The sequence below is a fragment of the Staurois parvus genome, unplaced genomic scaffold (genome assembly GCF_062004578.1).
Source record: "Staurois parvus isolate SC_StPar_1 unplaced genomic scaffold, SC_StPar_1.0 ptg001563l, whole genome shotgun sequence".
NCBI classification, from domain to species: domain Eukaryota; kingdom Metazoa; phylum Chordata; class Amphibia; order Anura; family Ranidae; genus Staurois; species Staurois parvus.
The window spans coordinates 164,104-182,500 of record NW_028319359.1 but is presented as its reverse complement, the minus strand read 5'-3'; the positions used below and the strand labels follow the sequence as shown (position 1 = coordinate 182,500).

Genomic DNA, 18,397 nt, shown 5'->3' with positions numbered 1-18,397 from the left:
GAAGAGAGAGTGAATGTCAGCGTCATAACATTTGCGATTTGCTGCGGCTCGATTTCTAAAGTAGTTCTCGTGTGACTTTTTCTGCAGTTTTCTTGCGATTTCACATACATAGAATATCACGGAAATCGCACTGCAAGCTGCAAGAAATCCTACAAAGAAAGTAGTCTACCTCCTGGTTTACTTCAAGGCTGGTGTCGTCCAGTCATGTATGGTCAGCTGTGGTGTCTGATGTCGGTGTTCGGACGGGGAGGCGTATTCTAACGGAAGTACTCAAGTGCAGTCTGGGTCGGTTCCATTACAAGTGGCTCCTCTATTTTCTATAGTTTTTAAAAATGTTGAAGTTATATATTTTTTTTTGGGGGGGGGGGAGGGGGGGTGGTTGCAAGCAGCTAGTCTTGCCTAGGGTGAAGAATAGTCTACCACCGGCACTGCATGGGGATCCTTCAGCCATGACACTACAAACTGCAGCAAGCAGCTGGTCTTGCCTAGGGTGAAGAATAGTCTACCACCGGCCCTGCATGGGGATCCTTCAGCCATGACACTACAAACTGGAGCAAGAACATGGGATCCCATCATGACAAGGTGAGGCAAACAAACGACCCGGGAATAGAACTACACTAAAACCGAAAATAATAAACTAATGTCAATGCTCGACAGCGATGGAAGTCTGTCTGCCAAAATTCAAATTGTTGGCACAGGCTCTTAAATATAACGTAGTAGGTAAACCATCCTCTTCCTTGCAGCTCCCTCCAGACTGGGAATCCTCCAAAAAACTGTAAATGAAATTGACAGCGAACTGGCATAGTGTAAGAGCCTCAAAAATCTTTAATTGGTTAAAATAAAAACATATCCACAAAAGTGGTAAAAAGATATGCTTTTCACGTAATTTCTGTAAGGAACATCTCATCAACCAACCAAAGCACTCATCCATCCATTAGTGCTTCATTTGAAGGCCAACCCCTAATATACTTGCTGAAGTGTTGCAAAGCAGCACTTCTTCATCAGAGTTGGTTTTGAAGAATATTCTATTTTAACCAATTAAAGATTTTTTGAGAATTGTAAGCTGTACCAGTGCACTCTCCGTTGGAACGTGCGCATTCTCGTGTGGTTGCCAGGACCTGGGTCTGAACTTGCAACCTCTGCTGTGTCTGGCAGTACCTCTTGCTGAGCCACTTGGGATGCTGCTCCCTTGTCTTGACCCTTGTTTCTGATGAACCTTAAACCCTTTACTCCTCCCATGAGCTTCCTATTTAAGTCATGTGTTTGCACTTTCTGATTTCCAGATTATTATGCTCTCTCCAGCCAATATCTTGCTCTTGTCACTCCTGCAGCCGTCTGTATCTTCATTACTACTTACGTTATAGACCTTTGGCTTGTTCCTCGACTACGCTTCTGCTTGATCCCAACCTGCAACCACTTGTTACCGACCTTTGGTTTGTTCCTCCACTATACTTCTGCTGGATCCCAACCTGCAACCACTTGTTACTGACCTTTGACTTGTTTACTGACTATAATTCTGCTTGATCCCAACCTGCAACCACTTGTTACCGACCTTTGCCTTGTTCCTCGACTACACTTCTTCTTGATCCCAACCTGCAACAACTTGTTACCAACCTTTGGCTTGTTTACTGACTATAATTCTGCTTGTTCCCAACCTGCAACCACTTGTTACTGACCTTTGGCTTGTTCCTCATCTACAGTTCTGCTTAAGCCCAGCCTGCAACCACTTGTAACCGATCTTTGGCTTGTTCCTCAACTACACTTCTGCTGGATCCCAACCTGCAACCACTTGTTACCGACCTTTGGTTTGTTCCTTCACTATACTTCTGCTGGATCCCAACCTGCAACCACTTGTTACCGACCTTTGGTTTGTTCCTTCACTATACTTCTGCTGGATCCCAACCTGCAACCACTTGTTACTGACCTTTGACTTGTTTACTGACTATAATTCTGCTTGATCCCAACCTGCAACCACTTGTTACCGACCTTTGCCTTGTTCCTCGACTACACTTCTTCTTGATCCCAACCTGCAACAACTTGTTACCAACCTTTGGCTTGTTTACTGACTATAATTCTGCTTGTTCCCAACCTGCAACCACTTGTTACTGACCTTTGGCTTGTTCCTCATCTACAGTTCTGCTTAAGCCCAGCCTGCAACCACTTGTAACCGATCTTTGGCTTGTTCCTCAACTACACTTCTGCTGGATCCCAACCTGCAACCACTTGTTACCGACCTTTGGTTTGTTCCTTCACTATACTTCTGCTGGATCCCAACCTGCAACCACTTGTTACCGACCTTTGGTTTGTTCCTTCACTATACTTCTGCTGGATCCCAACCTGCAACCACTTGTTACTGACCTTTGACTTGTTTACTGACTATAATTCTTCTTGATCCCAACCTGCAACCACTTGTTACTGACCTTTGACTTGTTTACTGACTATAATTCTGCTTGATCCCAACCTGCAACCACTTGTTACCGACCTTTGCCTTGTTCCTCGACTACACTTCTTCTTGATCCCAACCTGCAACAACTTGTTACCAACCTTTGGCTTGTTTACTGACTATAATTCTGCTTGTTCCCAACCTGCAACCACTTGTTACCAACCTTTGGCTTGTTCCTCATCTACAGTTCTGCTTAAGCCCAGCCTGCAACCACTTGTTACCGACCTTTGACTTGTTTACTGACTACGCTTCTGCTTGATCCCTACCTGCTATATCTGCTACTACTGGACCCTGGCTTGATCACCTCCTGGTGAGGAGATCATGAAGACTGCAACCTGGTACTAATATACAGCAAAATCCATCCCCACCATCAGGAGCTCTGGTGAATACTGGTTAGGGCTTAGATCCCACACCTCGGATGAGCCCATATCATCCACCAGGGTGACCTGCCTGTGTACTTATCCAGCTGGTCAGTGGGAGCCTCTCTTTTGCCATAGCTACTGGTCCCCAAGCCTGACCCCTGACCGTGACAGCGGTGCGTTTTTACAGCCTATTCTTTTGAATGGGAGGAAAAGCTCATCAGACCTGGCAGAGTGTCTTCGAAGACTACGCCGTCGCCGAGCTATTAGCAGACATCACAGTCTATGACTGGCTTACACTTTAAGCTGTTTGATTTTGTTACAGAGGATCCCATTTGGACACTCACCTTTATGTTTGATTGGATCATCGGTAACCACATAGGAATCAGCTTAAAAGAAAATGAAAAAACAAGTTAGCGAACGGACAGCTCAATGCACCATTGGCATCCCAGTGGTTTAAAAAAAGAAATAGTCTGATGGTGCCATCTGGTATTTAGCCTTGTCATAAGGATCCAGTAAAATGCTTACTGTAGAATCTAGATTTTATTTAAAAAAAAATCATAATCATATACTTTTTTTTTTACAATATCTACTTTTTGTATTACTTGTAATACTTTTTATATTTCATTTTTTTTCCTGAAAAAGGGGGAGCCTCAGAACAATTGAAATGCATTGGCTTGCTTTGGTTTTTCTGATCAATAAACATGCTTAGACTTAACCATCATTTGGCAATCTCTTTTTTTGACACCACAGGGGCTGATTTACTAAAACTAGAGAGTGCAAAATTTGGTGCAACTCTGCAAAGAAACCAATCGGCTTCCAAGTTTTATTGCCAAAGATTAATTCAACAAGCTGAAGTTCGAAGCTGATTGGCTGTCATGCACAGCTGCACCAGATTTGGAGTTCACCAGTTTAAGTATATCTACCCCCCATACTCTGGTTTCTCTTCAGATCGTATAAATATGTCTCAAACAACAGCCTTTTGAGTGTTGCCCCATTGGAGTGGATCTGAGAGTTTCCCAATTGAAGCGGATCTGAGAGTTGCCCATATGGAGCGGATCTGAGAGTTGCCCAGTTGGAGTGGATCTGAGAGTTGCCCAATTGGAGTGGATCTGACAGTTGCCCCATTGGAGTGGATCTGAGAGTTTTCCAATTGGAGCGGATCTGAGAGTTTTCCAATTGGAGCGGATCTGAGAGTTTTCCAATTGGAGCGGATCTGAGAGTTGCCCAATTGGAGTGGATCTGAGAGTTGCCCAATTGGAGCGGATCTGACAGTTGCCCAATTGGAGTGGATCTGACAGTTGCCCAATTGGAGTGGATCTGACAGTTGCCCAATTGGAGTGGATCTGACAGTTGCCCAATTGGAGTGGATCTGACAGTTGCCCAATTGGAGTGGATCTGACAGTTGCCCAATTGGAGCGGATCTGACAGTTGCCCAATTGGAGCGGATCTGACAGTTGCCCAATTGGAGCGGATCTGACAGTTGCCCAATTGGAGCGGATCTGAGAGTTGCCCAATTGGAGCGGATCTGAGAGTTGCCCAATTGGAGCGGATCTGACAGTTGCCCAATTGGAGTGGATCTGACAGTTGCCCAATTGGAGTGGATCTGAGAATTTCCCAATTGGAGTGGATCTGACAGTTGCCCAATTGGAGTGGATCTGACAGTTGCCCAGTTGGAGTGGATCTGAGAGTTGCCCAGTTGGAGTGGATCTGAGAGTTGCCCAATTGGTGTGGATCTGAGAGTTGCCCAATTAGTGTGGATTTAAGAGTTGCCCAATTGGAGTGAATCTGAGAGTTGCCCAATTGGAGTGGATCTGAGAATTTCCCAATTGGAGTGGATCTGACAGTTGCCCAATTGGAGTGGATCTGAGAGTTGCCCAATTGGAGTGGATCTGAGAGTTACCCAATTGGAGCGGATCTGAGAGTTGCCCAATTGGAGCGGATCTGAGAGTTGCCCAATTGGAGCGGATCTGAGAGTTGCCCAATTGGAGCGGATCTGAGAGTTGCCCAATTGGTGTAAATCTGAGAGTTTACCAATTGGTGTGGATCTGAGAGTTGCCCCACTGGAGTTACTACACTCTGATATATGGACTCCACAGACTGATTAGGAGGATGTTGAACACTTTGGGTTCCAGTGCTCCAAACCCTCCTGGGCTATATAAATCCATGACTGTGCCGCAGAAGGATTCGGCTGTCATACCGTTATGGCTGCTCATTATGCCTACTGTCCAAAAAATCCATGGTTATCAGAGACATGAAACACATTTTACATTTCGGGTCAACTATTACTGACCCCCAACCCCCTGAACAACCGCCTGGAAGGGCTTGGTTACACTTGTAGTTCCTCTGCATTCGCGGCCACCCATGTCTAGTGCAGTGCACTGCTCAGCTCCACTCAGAATAAATCAACCTCTATTGCTTTATTATCCCTATGCTATTCCATCTCTGCTCCAGAATATGAATGCAATTATGTCCTTTTAACATTATCAAGATCTGCAATTACACTTCTAAATCTTTGGCCCCAAGATAATTGTTATTGACTCGATCTGATGAGTCACCTTTCATTCCATTCTAGAAAGGCACCCTGGCTTCCTATACATCATGTCATGGAAGAGAAAAAAAGCTTTCAGGGTAATTAGATAAAGTGTTTTGTTGCATCATACTGACATTCTCAGACTCAAGAGCTTCTGCCCTTACATAAATATGCCAAACAGCCGCCACACAAAAGGCTTTGCAGATGCGAAGGGATTACAAGCACTTGTATGCCAGGAAATGCAAAGAACTGTGTTTTCCAGCTGCATGAGTGGGTCTGTCGCTGGTCAAATCCTGGTCAACAGGATTTTATAAATATATTGATACTATTCCTGTCTGTACTGCTTAGGTGATACAAACAATGCTCAGACCAATAAAATGTCTGGGATGATGACGTTCAGCATAATACTGACTTATACGCTACTGAATGATGAGAGGGGAGATCAGGCTCCTCTGATGTTAACCCTGCACTGTCTATCCATCACAGCAATATCATCAAATACCATCGTCATTAGAGCAGGTCCATCAACTCAAATCTCCATCAGACAAGAGCCATCAGCTCCTTTGTCCATCAAAGTACAATAATCAGCTCCCCTCTCCATAAGAAATGAGCCATCAGTTCCCCTCTCCACCAGAAAAGAGCCATCAGCTCCCCTCTCCAACAGCAAAGAGCTCCTGGATCTACTGTTCATCAAAATACAATCATCAGATCCCCTCTCCATAAGAAGAGAACCATCAGTTCCCCTCTCCACAAGAAAAGAGCCATCAGCTCCCCTCTCCAACAGCAAAGAGCTCCTGGATCCACTGTTCATCAAAGAATAATCATCAGCTCCCCTCTCAAGAAGATAGCTATCAGTTCCCCTCTCCACCAGAAAAGAGCCATCAGTTCCTGTCTCCACCAGAAAAGAGCCATCAGCTGCCCTCTTCAACAGCAAAGAGCTCTCGGCTCCAATGTTTATCAAAGAACAATCATCAGCTCCCCTCTCCATAAGAAAAGAGCCATCAGTTCATCTCTCCACCAGAAAAGATCCATCAGCTCCCCTCTCCAACAGCAAAGAGCTCTCGGCTCCATTGTCCATCAAAGAACAATCATCAGCTCCCCTCTCAAGAAGAGAGCCATCAGTTCCCCTCTCCACCAGAAATGAGCCATCAGTTCCCCTCTCCACCAGAAAAGAGCCATCAGCTCCCCTCTCCAACAGCTCCTGGATCTACTGTTCATCAAAGTATAATCATCAGATCCCCTCTCCATAAGAAAAGAGCCATCAATTCCCATCTCTATCAGAAAAGAGCCATGAGTTCCCCTATCAGAAAAGAACCATCAGCACGCCTCTCTATCAGAAAAGATCAATCAGTTCCCCTCTCTAACAGAAAAGAGCGATCAATTCCCCTCTCTATCAGAAAAGAGCCATCAGCTCCCCTCTCCAACAGCAAAGAGCTCTCGGCTCCACTGTCCATCAAAGTATAATCATCAGATCCCCTCTCCATAAGAAAAGAGCCATCAGTTCCCCTATCAGAAAAGAGCCATCAGCTCGCCTCTCTATCAGAAAAGATCAATCAGTTTCCCTCTCTAACAGAAAAGAGCGATCAGTTCCCCTATCTATCAGAAAAGAGCCATCAGCTCCACTGTCCATCAAAGTAGAACCACCAGTTCCGAATTCCAGTAAGGCAGAACCATCAGCTCCACTCCTCAGAGTAGAACCATCAGATCCCTGTTCCATCAGAGCAGGATTCATCAGCTCTCCTATCCATTAAAGAAGAACCACCAGCTCCACTCTCTAGCAGAGCAAAACAGCTTCCCATTTTATCTAAAAGAACCATCCCCCCTCTGTAAAGCAGAAGCACCATCTCTGCTCTCCATCAGAACAGATCCCTCAGCTCCACTCTCCTTCAGAGAAGAACCATCAGCTGATTACTTGAAGCAAAACCATCAGTTTTTCTTCATTGCAATAGAACCACCAGATCTCCTTTCCATCAGTACACATTGCTATTTAAAGGGACAGCGCACTCCTTTTTAAATACAATGGTTCACAAGCTTGTTTACTGCTGGATGCAGAATGAAGATGAAGGACAATCTAAGCTCCGAGTGTTTTGCCTGAATGCATTTTTTTTTTGTATCAATAATGCACTTTGCTTGAATTCTCCTTTAATTACTTGAATATCTTTGTTTACTTCGCGGGGGTCAGAATAACGGATTCCTGCCTAAGTGAAATGAATATGAGCTCCTGGTTCCCCTTGTACAGATAGGTCTGAAAGCAGAGAATTATGGTGTAGCACATAACTTACTTTAACAAAGACGGTGGAATTGCATTCCTGTAGAGCCTCCATTAAGCTGATCAGATGCAGGCAGACCATCTCTACCATCTGAAAACGATAAAACAAACGTTGTAAGGGTATGCGTCATGAGGACACCATGGAATCAGTAACTAGTCAACAGATTTGATCAGGTTTAGCAACCTTGTAGGGATCACATCTTAATCTTCAAAGGATCCCTTAATGATCCCTCTCAGAAAACCATGAAGAAGACTTCTGGCCTTGCAAGGTGTAACGGTAACCTCATCTCACAGGTTTATATACTTTCCCATATCACAGGATCAGAGAGGGCCTCATAGAATACATAGGTGTGGGGCCCACTACAGCTGGCCATCCTCGTATATGTTTTTTTTGATCAGCCAGCAATCTGATTGAAAAAAACCTGAACAAGTTCTCCCATCCACACAACTGAGGTGGAAGGAGGAGTTCTCTGCTGTGTCGTATTCTGACAGCGGTACTACTCCACTGTCAAAATACACTGAAGCAAAATTTTCCAACAAATCCTTTCAAGGGCGGTCCATAGATGAACTCCCCTTGAACAGGAAGTGCAACAGACACATCGAAATTAGGCCAGTACCTGCTGAAACAGTTACATTTCAATCCATCTATGGCCAGATTTAGTCTTGTTGGCCAGGTCTTCCTTCCTGGGCAAGATCTCTTCACAGCCAACGAAGAATGTGGCCTAGGGTAGTGTTTCTCATCCTTTTTTTTACTCATGGCGCCATTTAAGAACATGAACATTTTGAGGCACCCCAATCCTCTACCACCTCTATTCTATTCTAGACCAGCCTTTCTCAACCTTTTTCCTTCAGAGGAACCTTTAAAATAGCATTCAGGTCACAGGGAACCCCTACCAAATCCAATTCATCAAAGATCAGTGGAAACAATGTGTCTTATATTGGTAACTAGTGGGCAAAAATTTAGACTAAACAATGTTGGTCTGAATGCCACTCTTACAGGGAGATAAAAAGACCATTGTTGCCATGCTGCTGGCTCTGCCATGAGCCACTGGTCCTGGCATCATTAGATGTGAGGTCAAACAACCACAGTTCAAAGAACCCCTGGACACCTATGGAGGAACCCTGGTTGAGAATGGTTGATCTAGACCAAGATGGAACCCTGTTTGAGAAGGACTGTTATAGACCAAGACGGAAGGCTGGTTGAGGATGACTGTTCTAGACCAAGACGGAAGGCTGGTTGAATATTACTGTTCTAGACCAAGAGGGAAGGCTGGTTGAGGATGACCAGGGGTGGACTGACAACTTCTGGGGCCCCCGGGCAATAGGGGATCATGGGGCCCCTGTGTCCTCGCCCACACTCAAACCACACCCAAAAAAGCCTATGAAAGGTACCAGGGGCATCTCATGGGGCCCCTACTGACCCTGGGCCCTTGGGCAGTACCCCGAGTATCCAAATGGTCAGTCCACCCCTGAGGATGACTGTTCTAGACCAAGATGGAAGGCTGGTTCAGGATGACTGTTCTAAACCAAGACAGAAACCCTGGTTGAGGATGACTTTTCTAGACCAAGACAGAAACCCTGGTTGAGGATGACTGTTCTAGACCAAGACAGAAACCCTGGTTGAGGATGACTGTTCTAGACCAAGACAGAAACCCTGGTTGAGGATGACTGTTCTAGACCAAGACAGAAACCCTGGTTGAGGATGACTGTTCTAGACCAAAACAGAATCCCTATTCACAAGTGCCATGTGGCACTGGTACTGGCACCATTAGATGTGAGGTCAAGCAACCACAGTTCAAGGAACCCCTGGACACCTATGGAGGAATCCTGGTTAAGCATGATTGTTCTAGACCAAGACTGAACCCTGGTTGAGAATGACTGTTCTAGACGAAGACGGAAGGCTGGTTGAGAGTGACTGTTCTAGACCAAGACGGAACCCTGGTTGAGGATGACTATTCTAGACCAACAAAGAATTAGTGTTCACAAGTGGGAGGACACCATAATAAATCAACTAAATGTACTGATACTTATTAAAAAATCTTTATTCATAAAATAATTTTAGGACTGTAAGAGGCTTTGGTGTTGCAGTAGAAGGTAAACGCTGTGAACTCGTCTAGGTAGAAGGTGTGAAAGTAAAGCTCTAATAATACACTGAACTTAATATTGACTTTATTTATAGAAGTTTGCTTTTACACCTTTTACCTAATCACCTCCCCTTTCTACACAATTTATTTTTCTAGAAAATTGCACCAACTTTTCTTCTACTTTTGATATGATTCAAGAATGTTTTTTTTTATTTTGCACTGGTCTCCTTTGGTTTTAATACGGGCTCAAAATGAGACTAGAGGGCCTAAAGCTCTGGAGTCAAGACTGGCCATAGGTCCTGCAACTCCCCTTCTCACAGCCAAGTGGTATTGAATCTGAATTCTTTACTAGTCCATCCAGTACTAATATTTTAGGTTACATTTGTTCAGCAGTTGCCCTTTTCTGTATAAGAAGGATTCCAGTGATGAGATATGCTGACTTGAAGTTCCAGTTCTATCCAACTGGAATAGCCATTACAAGGCCAGAAGACTTACAAGGACTTTGATGGACCTTTTATAATGTAGAATAAAGAGCTCATTGGAGAATCCATAGGCAAGAGCTGTGTTTTGGCCTTGTGAGAAAGCAGGGTGTGGTGGGTTGAGGTAAGGACAGGACAGGAAAGTGGAAAGGGGGGAGGAAAGGTAAAATGGGAGAAAAGGAAAAGGGAACGGTAAAAAAGGAAAGGAAGAATGGAAAGGTAAGATTGGCAAGGAAAGGGAAGTGAAAGAAACAGGAAAAGGTAAATGAGAAAAAGAAAGGTAGGGAGAAAAGGAAAGGGGAAATTAAGATAGAGAAGGAAGGGAATGGAAGGAAAAAGGGAGAAATGAAAGGGAAGGAAAAGGAAGAAAAGATAAAAGTAAGGGGAAGGTAATTAAAATATGAGAAAGGGAAAAGGAAATGAAATAGGAAGAAAAAGGATGGAAAGAGGAAAGAACACAAAAGGGGAAAAGAAGAAAGGAAATTAAGGGAATGAAAGTGAAAGGTAATGAAGAGCAGAGGGGAAGGAAAAGGAAAAAAAGAGAGGTGTAAAGAAAGAAAGGGGAATAAATTGTAAGGAAAAAGGAAAAGAAAGGACAGGGAACGGAAAAGACAAAGTAAAGAAAGAAGAGACACTTTACTTTTGCCAAATTTCACCACTGAGGTCCCAGAAAGACATATTAACCAGGCAAGAGATTCACCTGATTGGTTACCAATCCAGTTTTGGATTAAAATGGCCCTTACAAAAATAACTACCCACTCCATCCACTAAGCTTTGATGATTCTTATTTGCCATAATGGACATTATTTTCAACAAATAAAGTTTGATAACAACACCCCTTGATAGGGGAGACCCTCCATACCTTGGTCCAAGAGACTTCTGTCAAATAGTTCCCACATTTCTCTGTCCTCCCTGGTCCTCAGCTATCCTCCCTTACTACCAAGAAGTTCAGAATGTGGTTTTAAATCCCAATTACTTATGAACAAATATAGAATCCAAAATTTTTTTGAACCCGAGAGGTTGGAAGACTATTCCTGAAATACAGGCTATGACTGACCCTCCATATCTCGTGGAGAATAACCCAAATCAGACATTTTCTCCTTTCCCTGCCTAAATCACAGGAACTTGCTACATCGCCTACCAATATATCTCGACTCTTCCCCAGAAGATTATGCCCTATCTAACTTGTACCAATGGATTGACCAACCACCTACAGAGGATGTCTTACATTACTACTCAAATGGAAAAGAGATCTTGGACTCTCGCTTTCAAATGTCCAACGAGACAATATCTTTTATTTTGCTTACAAATCATCAATAGTTATTAGGATACAAGAATCAGATTTTAAAATGTTATCAGGGTGGTATAGAATCCCTTCAACCCTAGATAGGTTCTATTCACGAGTCTCTTCCAGAAGATGGTGACATCAAAGGGACCTGGTTAAGGCCTTCTGGGAATGTTTCTATCTCAGGGGCTTATGGGATGAAATACAAAACTTTATAAAGTAACTGACCTGGTGTCAGGGTCCTGTCCACAGCAGAAGTTCTGGAAGATCTGGCATTTTTGCCAGTACTCTACATGGCCGCAGAAGTATACATCAGCCTCAGTCTGGTGCCAGACGGCCTTTATAAGGAGGCTCATCACTTCCTCTGGTTGCTGGATGATCTCTAGCTCCCCGTGCCCTGTTCCTGTTTCCTGTGATTCTGACTTGTGATTTCCTGTTACCGACTCGGCTTGCTCCTGGACCTGTCTACTCTGCCTTACCCCTGATCTGACCTCGGCTTGGCTTACGGATACTCTCTCTCTCTCGCTCCTCTGTGTATGACCTCGGCTATCCCATCTGACTACGTCTGCTCTGATTCCCACCTGGTACCTGACCTTGGCTTGAACCGACTGCCCAGTAAACATCTAAATCCCGGAAGGGCTTGCATACCACGCACAGGCGTCTCCTGTCTGCAGACCTATCTCCGTGCATCAGCTGTGCTTCTGAGTGGACCACCAACCAGCACTCCTACAGGTGACCTGTGCAACTTTGGGCCTGACTCCCGCTGTCCCACTCTCAGGGGAGTCCGGAATTTAGCCGCAAGGGAAGCCCTCTCTCCATTGGCCTCCATCACCAGGTACGTGATACCTGGGGAAGAAACCTGCGGCCTTTTTGCTGCATCTCATTCATCTATCTATATATAGCTACAAACACTTCCTGTTGATACATTTAATAAACGTGGCTAGAGCGTGCATCACAGCCAAATGGTAATAAATGCCACCCCCCACCACCACTTTAGCCATGCGGTCCCTGAAAGTCTAGGACTTATATACTACAAGAACTTTAAATACCACACGTAATGATCAAGGCAAGAGATTTAAGAAGACCTGATTTTTCAGGTTTAACTTTACCCACTCTCAGGATTATGGGAACACCCATGCCAAACGGATAAGACACTCTTCTGTGGAACCTTAGGGGTCAAGTCCCATGTTCCTGGGCTGGTAAGGATAAGGCTCTCTGGAATAGTGGATGCATCTTCCTTTCCCCCTACACTCACCCCCACATTCCCTTACCATCTCTTCCCCCACCACCCAGGCCCCCTCTTTCTACTCTATCCCCCTATCACATCAGAGGATCCCCCATCACATCTACCCCATGACCTCCGTTTTAGGCTTTTCATCCCCTTTTATATGGAGAAGCCATAAAAACCCTTTTCCCTTATTAGGACCCAGAATCCCCCATTTTCCCAAATGGGTAAGAGAAATCCCCTTTTTTGCGGTGACTCTCTATTTTCTCTTTGAAAAGTTTTTAAAAGTTCGGAGGAAGCAAAAGGTACCACTCAAATCAGCAATGCACATTATGCCTAAAAGCCAGGCCATGGCTTGATAGCTGATGATAATGGCCAATACTATATTGTTATTGGTGATAATGGCCAATGACATTGATGATAATGGCCAATGACACTGATGATAATGGCCAATGACACTGGTGATAATGGCCAATGGCACTGGTGATAATGGCCAATGGCACTGGTGATAATGGCCAATGACACTGGTGATAATGGCCAATGGCACTGGTGATAATGGCCAATGGCACTGGTGATAATGGCCAATGGCACTGGTGATAATGGCCAATGGCACTGGTGATAATGGCCAATGGCACTGATGATAATGGCCAATGGCACTGGTGATAATGGCCAATGACACTGATGATAATGGCCAATGACACTGATGATAATGGCCAATGGCACTGATGATAATGGCCAATGGCACTGGTGATAATGGCCAATGGCACTGGTGATAATGGCCAATGACACTGATGATAATGGCCAATGGCACTGGTGATAATGGCCAATGGCACTGGTGATAATGGCCAATGACACTGATGATAATGGCCAATGACACTGATGATAATGGCCAATGGCACTGGTGATAATGGCCAATGGCACTGGTGATAATGGCCAATGGCACTGGTGATAATGGCCAATGGCACTGATGATAATGGCCAATGACATTGATGATAATGGCCAATGACACTGATGATAATGGCCAATGACACTGATGATAATGGCCAATGACATTGATGATAATGGCCAATGGCACTGATGATAATGGCCAATGACATTGATGATAATGGCCAATGACACTGATGATAATGGCCAATGGCACTGGTGATAATGGCTAATGGCACTGGTGATAATGGCCAATGGCACTGGTGATAATGGCCAATGGCACTGGTGATAATGGCCAATGACACTGGTGATAATGGCCAATGACACTGATGATAATGGCCAATGACACTGATGATAATGGCCAATGACACTGATGATAATGGTCAATGACACTGATGGTAATGGCCAATGACACTGATGGTAATGGCCAATGACACTGATGATAATGGGCAATGACACTGATGATAATGGTCAATGACACTGATGGTAATGGCCAACGGCCAATACTATGTTGTTATTGCCAAACAAAATGTATGCTATGTTTCTACATATGTATGACTACATGAAGCCAAAGGCTCTAGGTCTGAAAAATGTGAACAGTTGTGCTGAAAGGTTTGCCTCCCCTTGGAGAACTGGTAATATACAGGATGGACTATGAGTGAGCAGGCTAAACCCATTTCTTGTATTTCTTATGGGACTCATATTCTGTAACTGGAGGTGACAACAGAATGGACCAATCATAAAACAGAACCTTGCAACAAGTAAACCAATGATATGCCCCCTGTTCAAAAGTCTGCCTCCCCTTAGTTCCTAATCCTGTGTGGCGCCCCTTTAGCATCAATGACAGCATGCCGTCTTCTCTAATAGTTGTCTATGAGGCCCCCGAATTCTTGCCGGTGGTAGAGCTGCCCATCTGTCTCGGCAAAATACCTCCAGGACATGCAAAGTGTTTGGTGGTCTGGCATGAACTGCACATTGGAGATCTCCCCAGGGTGGCTATGAAGGTCAAGAGACTGTGATGGCCTCTCCAGAACCTTCACATTCTGCTGTAACCACTGGAGGGCCATCTTGGCCTTGTGCTTGGGGTCATTGTCATTCTAGAAAGTCCCAGAGTGTCCCATGCGCAGTTTTCATGCAGAAGAAAGAAAATTGTCTGCTAGTATTTTCCAATAACACACTGCATTCATCTTGCCATCAATTTTCACAAGATTCCCTGTGCCTTTACATCTCACCCCCCCCAAAACATCAGTGAGCCACCACCATGCTTCACAGTGGGGATGGTATTCTTGTCGCTGTTGACCCCTCTCCAAACATAGAGCTTATGGTTGGTTGTGACCATAAAGCTCTATTTTGGTCTCGTCACTCCAGATTACAGTGTGCCAGAAGCTGTGATGACCATTCAGCTCATTTTTGTTCAAGTATTATCGTCTTATTTCGCACCTTGAAACAACCGCACCGTCTTTTTCCAGAGCAGCCTGGATTTCTCCCGAGGTGACCTGTGAAGAGTTTATCTTTGTATCCCGAACATTTCTTCTGGCAGTTGTGGCTGCAATCGTCCTTGATCTACCTGACCTTGGCTTGGTATCAATAGATCCCCAAATTTTCCACTTCTTAACCTCTTCACGCCGGCCGCACACAAATGTGCAGCCTCCCAGCGTCTGGGCCTAGACGCCGAGTGGCCACACATTTGCGCGCAATTAAAAAAGGACATATGTGCCAAGAGCGTGCACCCTGAGCACTCCCAGCACACATGTCCGGTACTCACGGAAAGGTCCCGATCTCCTCTTTCGATTGGAACCATTCCTGATCATGTGACCGCCGTGACAGCGCTCACATGACCCTAAACCCCACCCTGCCTCCCGGCTTCTGGAACCCTTAAAGGGCCGAGTGATTGAACAGTACTGACTGGCATATTCAAGGCTTTAAAAATCCTTTTATATCCTTTTCCATCTTTATAAAGTTCCATTACCTTGTTACACAGGTCTTTTGACAGTTCTTTTCTGCTCCTCATGGCTCAGTATCTAGCCTGCTCAGTGCCTCCACGTGAGAGCAACAAACTCACTGACTATTTATACACAGGCACTGATTGCAACTTAAAAAGCCACAGATGTGGGAAATGAACCTTTAATGGCCATTGTACCCCGTGTGTGTCACCTTGTGTGTCTGTACCAAGACCGAACATTCCAGGGGGAGGGAAACTTCTGATCCGAGGGTGGAGACTTCTGATCTGGGGGCGGAGACTTCTGATCCAGGCCATTTGGGGGATTTCTAATTTCATTGGGATTTAAAAAAGAGCCAAACATGTGATAATAAATGGCTTCACATCATCACTATCCTTCAATAATAGACAGCTTTTGGCATGATCAGTCAGATTTTCAATATCAATGCCAAAATGTCAGCATTTCTGCCAGAGGAGGGAGACTTGTAAACACAACTGTATTATTATTGTACCATCTTGCTTTCCTCTTGAAGAAAAAAAAAAAACTGAAAAAAAAAGTTAGGTGCTACGACAAAAACATGGATTACAGCTTAGTAAATTGAACTTGTTAAGAATGGGGGCATCACCTCCTCTGACCCAGCGAGATCTTACATACCACAGTGTTGTGCGCCATCAGCTGGAGGACGCTGGGAGTGACGCGGCTCCAGAACTCCAGTGCTGTCAGGATGGCCGTGAAGCTGAACTCGTTCTGGTTCTGGACAGTTGGAGCGATGGCGGCCTGCTCGCAGTATACCGTCCACAGCTGGGCAAAGATGAAGGCGTGGAAGAGGGAGCACATGTGGAGCACCGAGGTCTGTCAGACACATTATACAGATATCAAGTTAGCAAATTAATACCTAAACACAATTCACATTTATCTTTTCAATTGTTTTTTTTTTAAATTTCAATTCTGCAAACTTTACTTTTTGAATGAACTTCAAATAAACAAATAATTCAGCAGCTCTAACAGCGAGGTGGTAAAACTTCACCCTCCAGGGCAGGCCTTCAGGGACTTGACTCCCCTACATGGGACCACCACCCTGGACCTGTATAGCACCCTACTGGTCCACAAGGCAATATATCATTGCACAGGGTCCTGTTCCAGGGAGCCCAGTGCCAACCAGCAACCTTATAGGCTGTCAGTGAGGGGTTGGGGCACCATTCCTCTGAGCACTGACCAGCCGTAGGATATGGATCTGGAAAAAGCTATTTTCATGCAGACAGCTACACAGACATGACCATCAACCACAGGCGTGCGCGAGGATGTGCTCGCCCACATGGAAGAAAAATATATTTGAAATTTTTAAATATAGTTTAAAAATATTCTTCCCAAATATTTTAACATATATTGGAAATACTACAATTATGGCCGTATTCAATATACTTCAATATATATATATACTGTATGTTGAAATGCGGTCTTATTACAAAAAATATGAAAAATATATCAAACCATGTAAAATATATATATTTTTAAAAATATTTTTCATACATTTTGTAATATATAAAAAAACACGTTTCAACATTCAGTATATACTGTGTATATATATTGTGGCAGTGCGGTGTCCTGCCACGGCCAAATTAAAGCTGAAAACCCTGGATTCTCAACCAGGCAGGTTGAGAGGCTCCAGAAAGTTGATGTATTGCAGAGGAAACTGGCTTTTCGATTTCCTCATTTATTCATTAAGTCTGTTTTGGGATCTGGAGCCAGGAGATTTCAAAGAGATCTGGGAGGGATGAAATCTCCAATCCGGGGTCCGTGTTTTGAGAACCCCCAGCACACTGAGTGCACAGGTGTGTGCAGGCCTTTTTATAGAGTCCTGACCATGGTTCTGGGCTCCACCGTGGCAAACGGAGTCAGGAGGGCTCCACCCCGGCAGAGAGGAGTCAGGAGGGCTCCACCCTGGCAGACGGGAGGTCTCTGCCTTGGAGTCAGGTGGAAGCCAGACTAGCTGTGTGCTAGTGGCTATAATTTGGGAAGAGTCTGCAGGAGACAGACAGTGAACTGCGTACAAGCCAGGAGGCTGAATCTTTGTTGGTATTGCTTGATGGTGGATACCCCTGCGTGGAAAGCATTTGTGTTGAACTTTTTCTTTTAAATAAAAGTGGGAAAAATAGCCCTTAAATAAGCGAGTTGCTGTGTGCTTTAACAAGAAGAGCTCTACCATTTGAAGCGAGTTCCCACTATATATATATATATATATATATATATATATATATATATATATATATACTGTATGTTGAAATGCGGTCTTATTACAAAAAATATAAAAAATATTTTTAAAAATATATCAAACCATGTAAAATATATATATTTTTAAAAATATTTTTCATACATTTTGTAATATATAAAAAACACATCTCAACATTCAGTATATACTGTGTATATATATATATATATATATATACACACACAGTATATACTGAATGTTGAGATGTGTTTTTTATATATACAAAATGTATGAAAAATATTTTTAAAAATATATTTTTTTAAATATACTTTTCAGATTTTTTTTTTTTTACATATAAAAAAAAGTCATTTTAACATATTTTTTCATACATTTGTAAATGCATTCCAAAAATGTAGATTAAATGTATTTTTAAAAATATATTTTTCATATTTTTTGTAATAAGACCACATTTCAACATACAGTATGTATATATATATATTTATTGAAGTATATTGAATACGGCCAAAATTGTAGTATTTCAAATAAATGTTAATATATTTATGGAAGAATATTTTTAAAATATATTTCAAATATATTTTTCTTCCATGTGGGCGGGCACACTCTAATCACCCCATGTACATTAGCAT

The 18,397-nt window shown here is 43.6% G+C and overlaps 1 protein-coding gene across 1 annotated transcript in view; it reads right to left on the bottom strand.

The window, feature by feature from the left end:
• UNC79 (unc-79 subunit of NALCN channel complex) overlaps positions 1-18,397 on the bottom strand; it is a gene marked incomplete at its 5' end in the record, with an annotated part of 183,863 nt that overhangs the window by 6,988 nt on the left and 158,478 nt on the right. Inside the window, 3 exons of the mRNA XM_089662827.1 lie at positions 3,150-3,191; positions 7,618-7,695; positions 16,196-16,393. Of these exons, the coding sequence (XP_089518953.1) occupies positions 3,150-3,191; positions 7,618-7,695; positions 16,196-16,393 (318 nt within the window). The remainder of the gene's footprint in view (positions 1-3,149; positions 3,192-7,617; positions 7,696-16,195; positions 16,394-18,397) is intronic.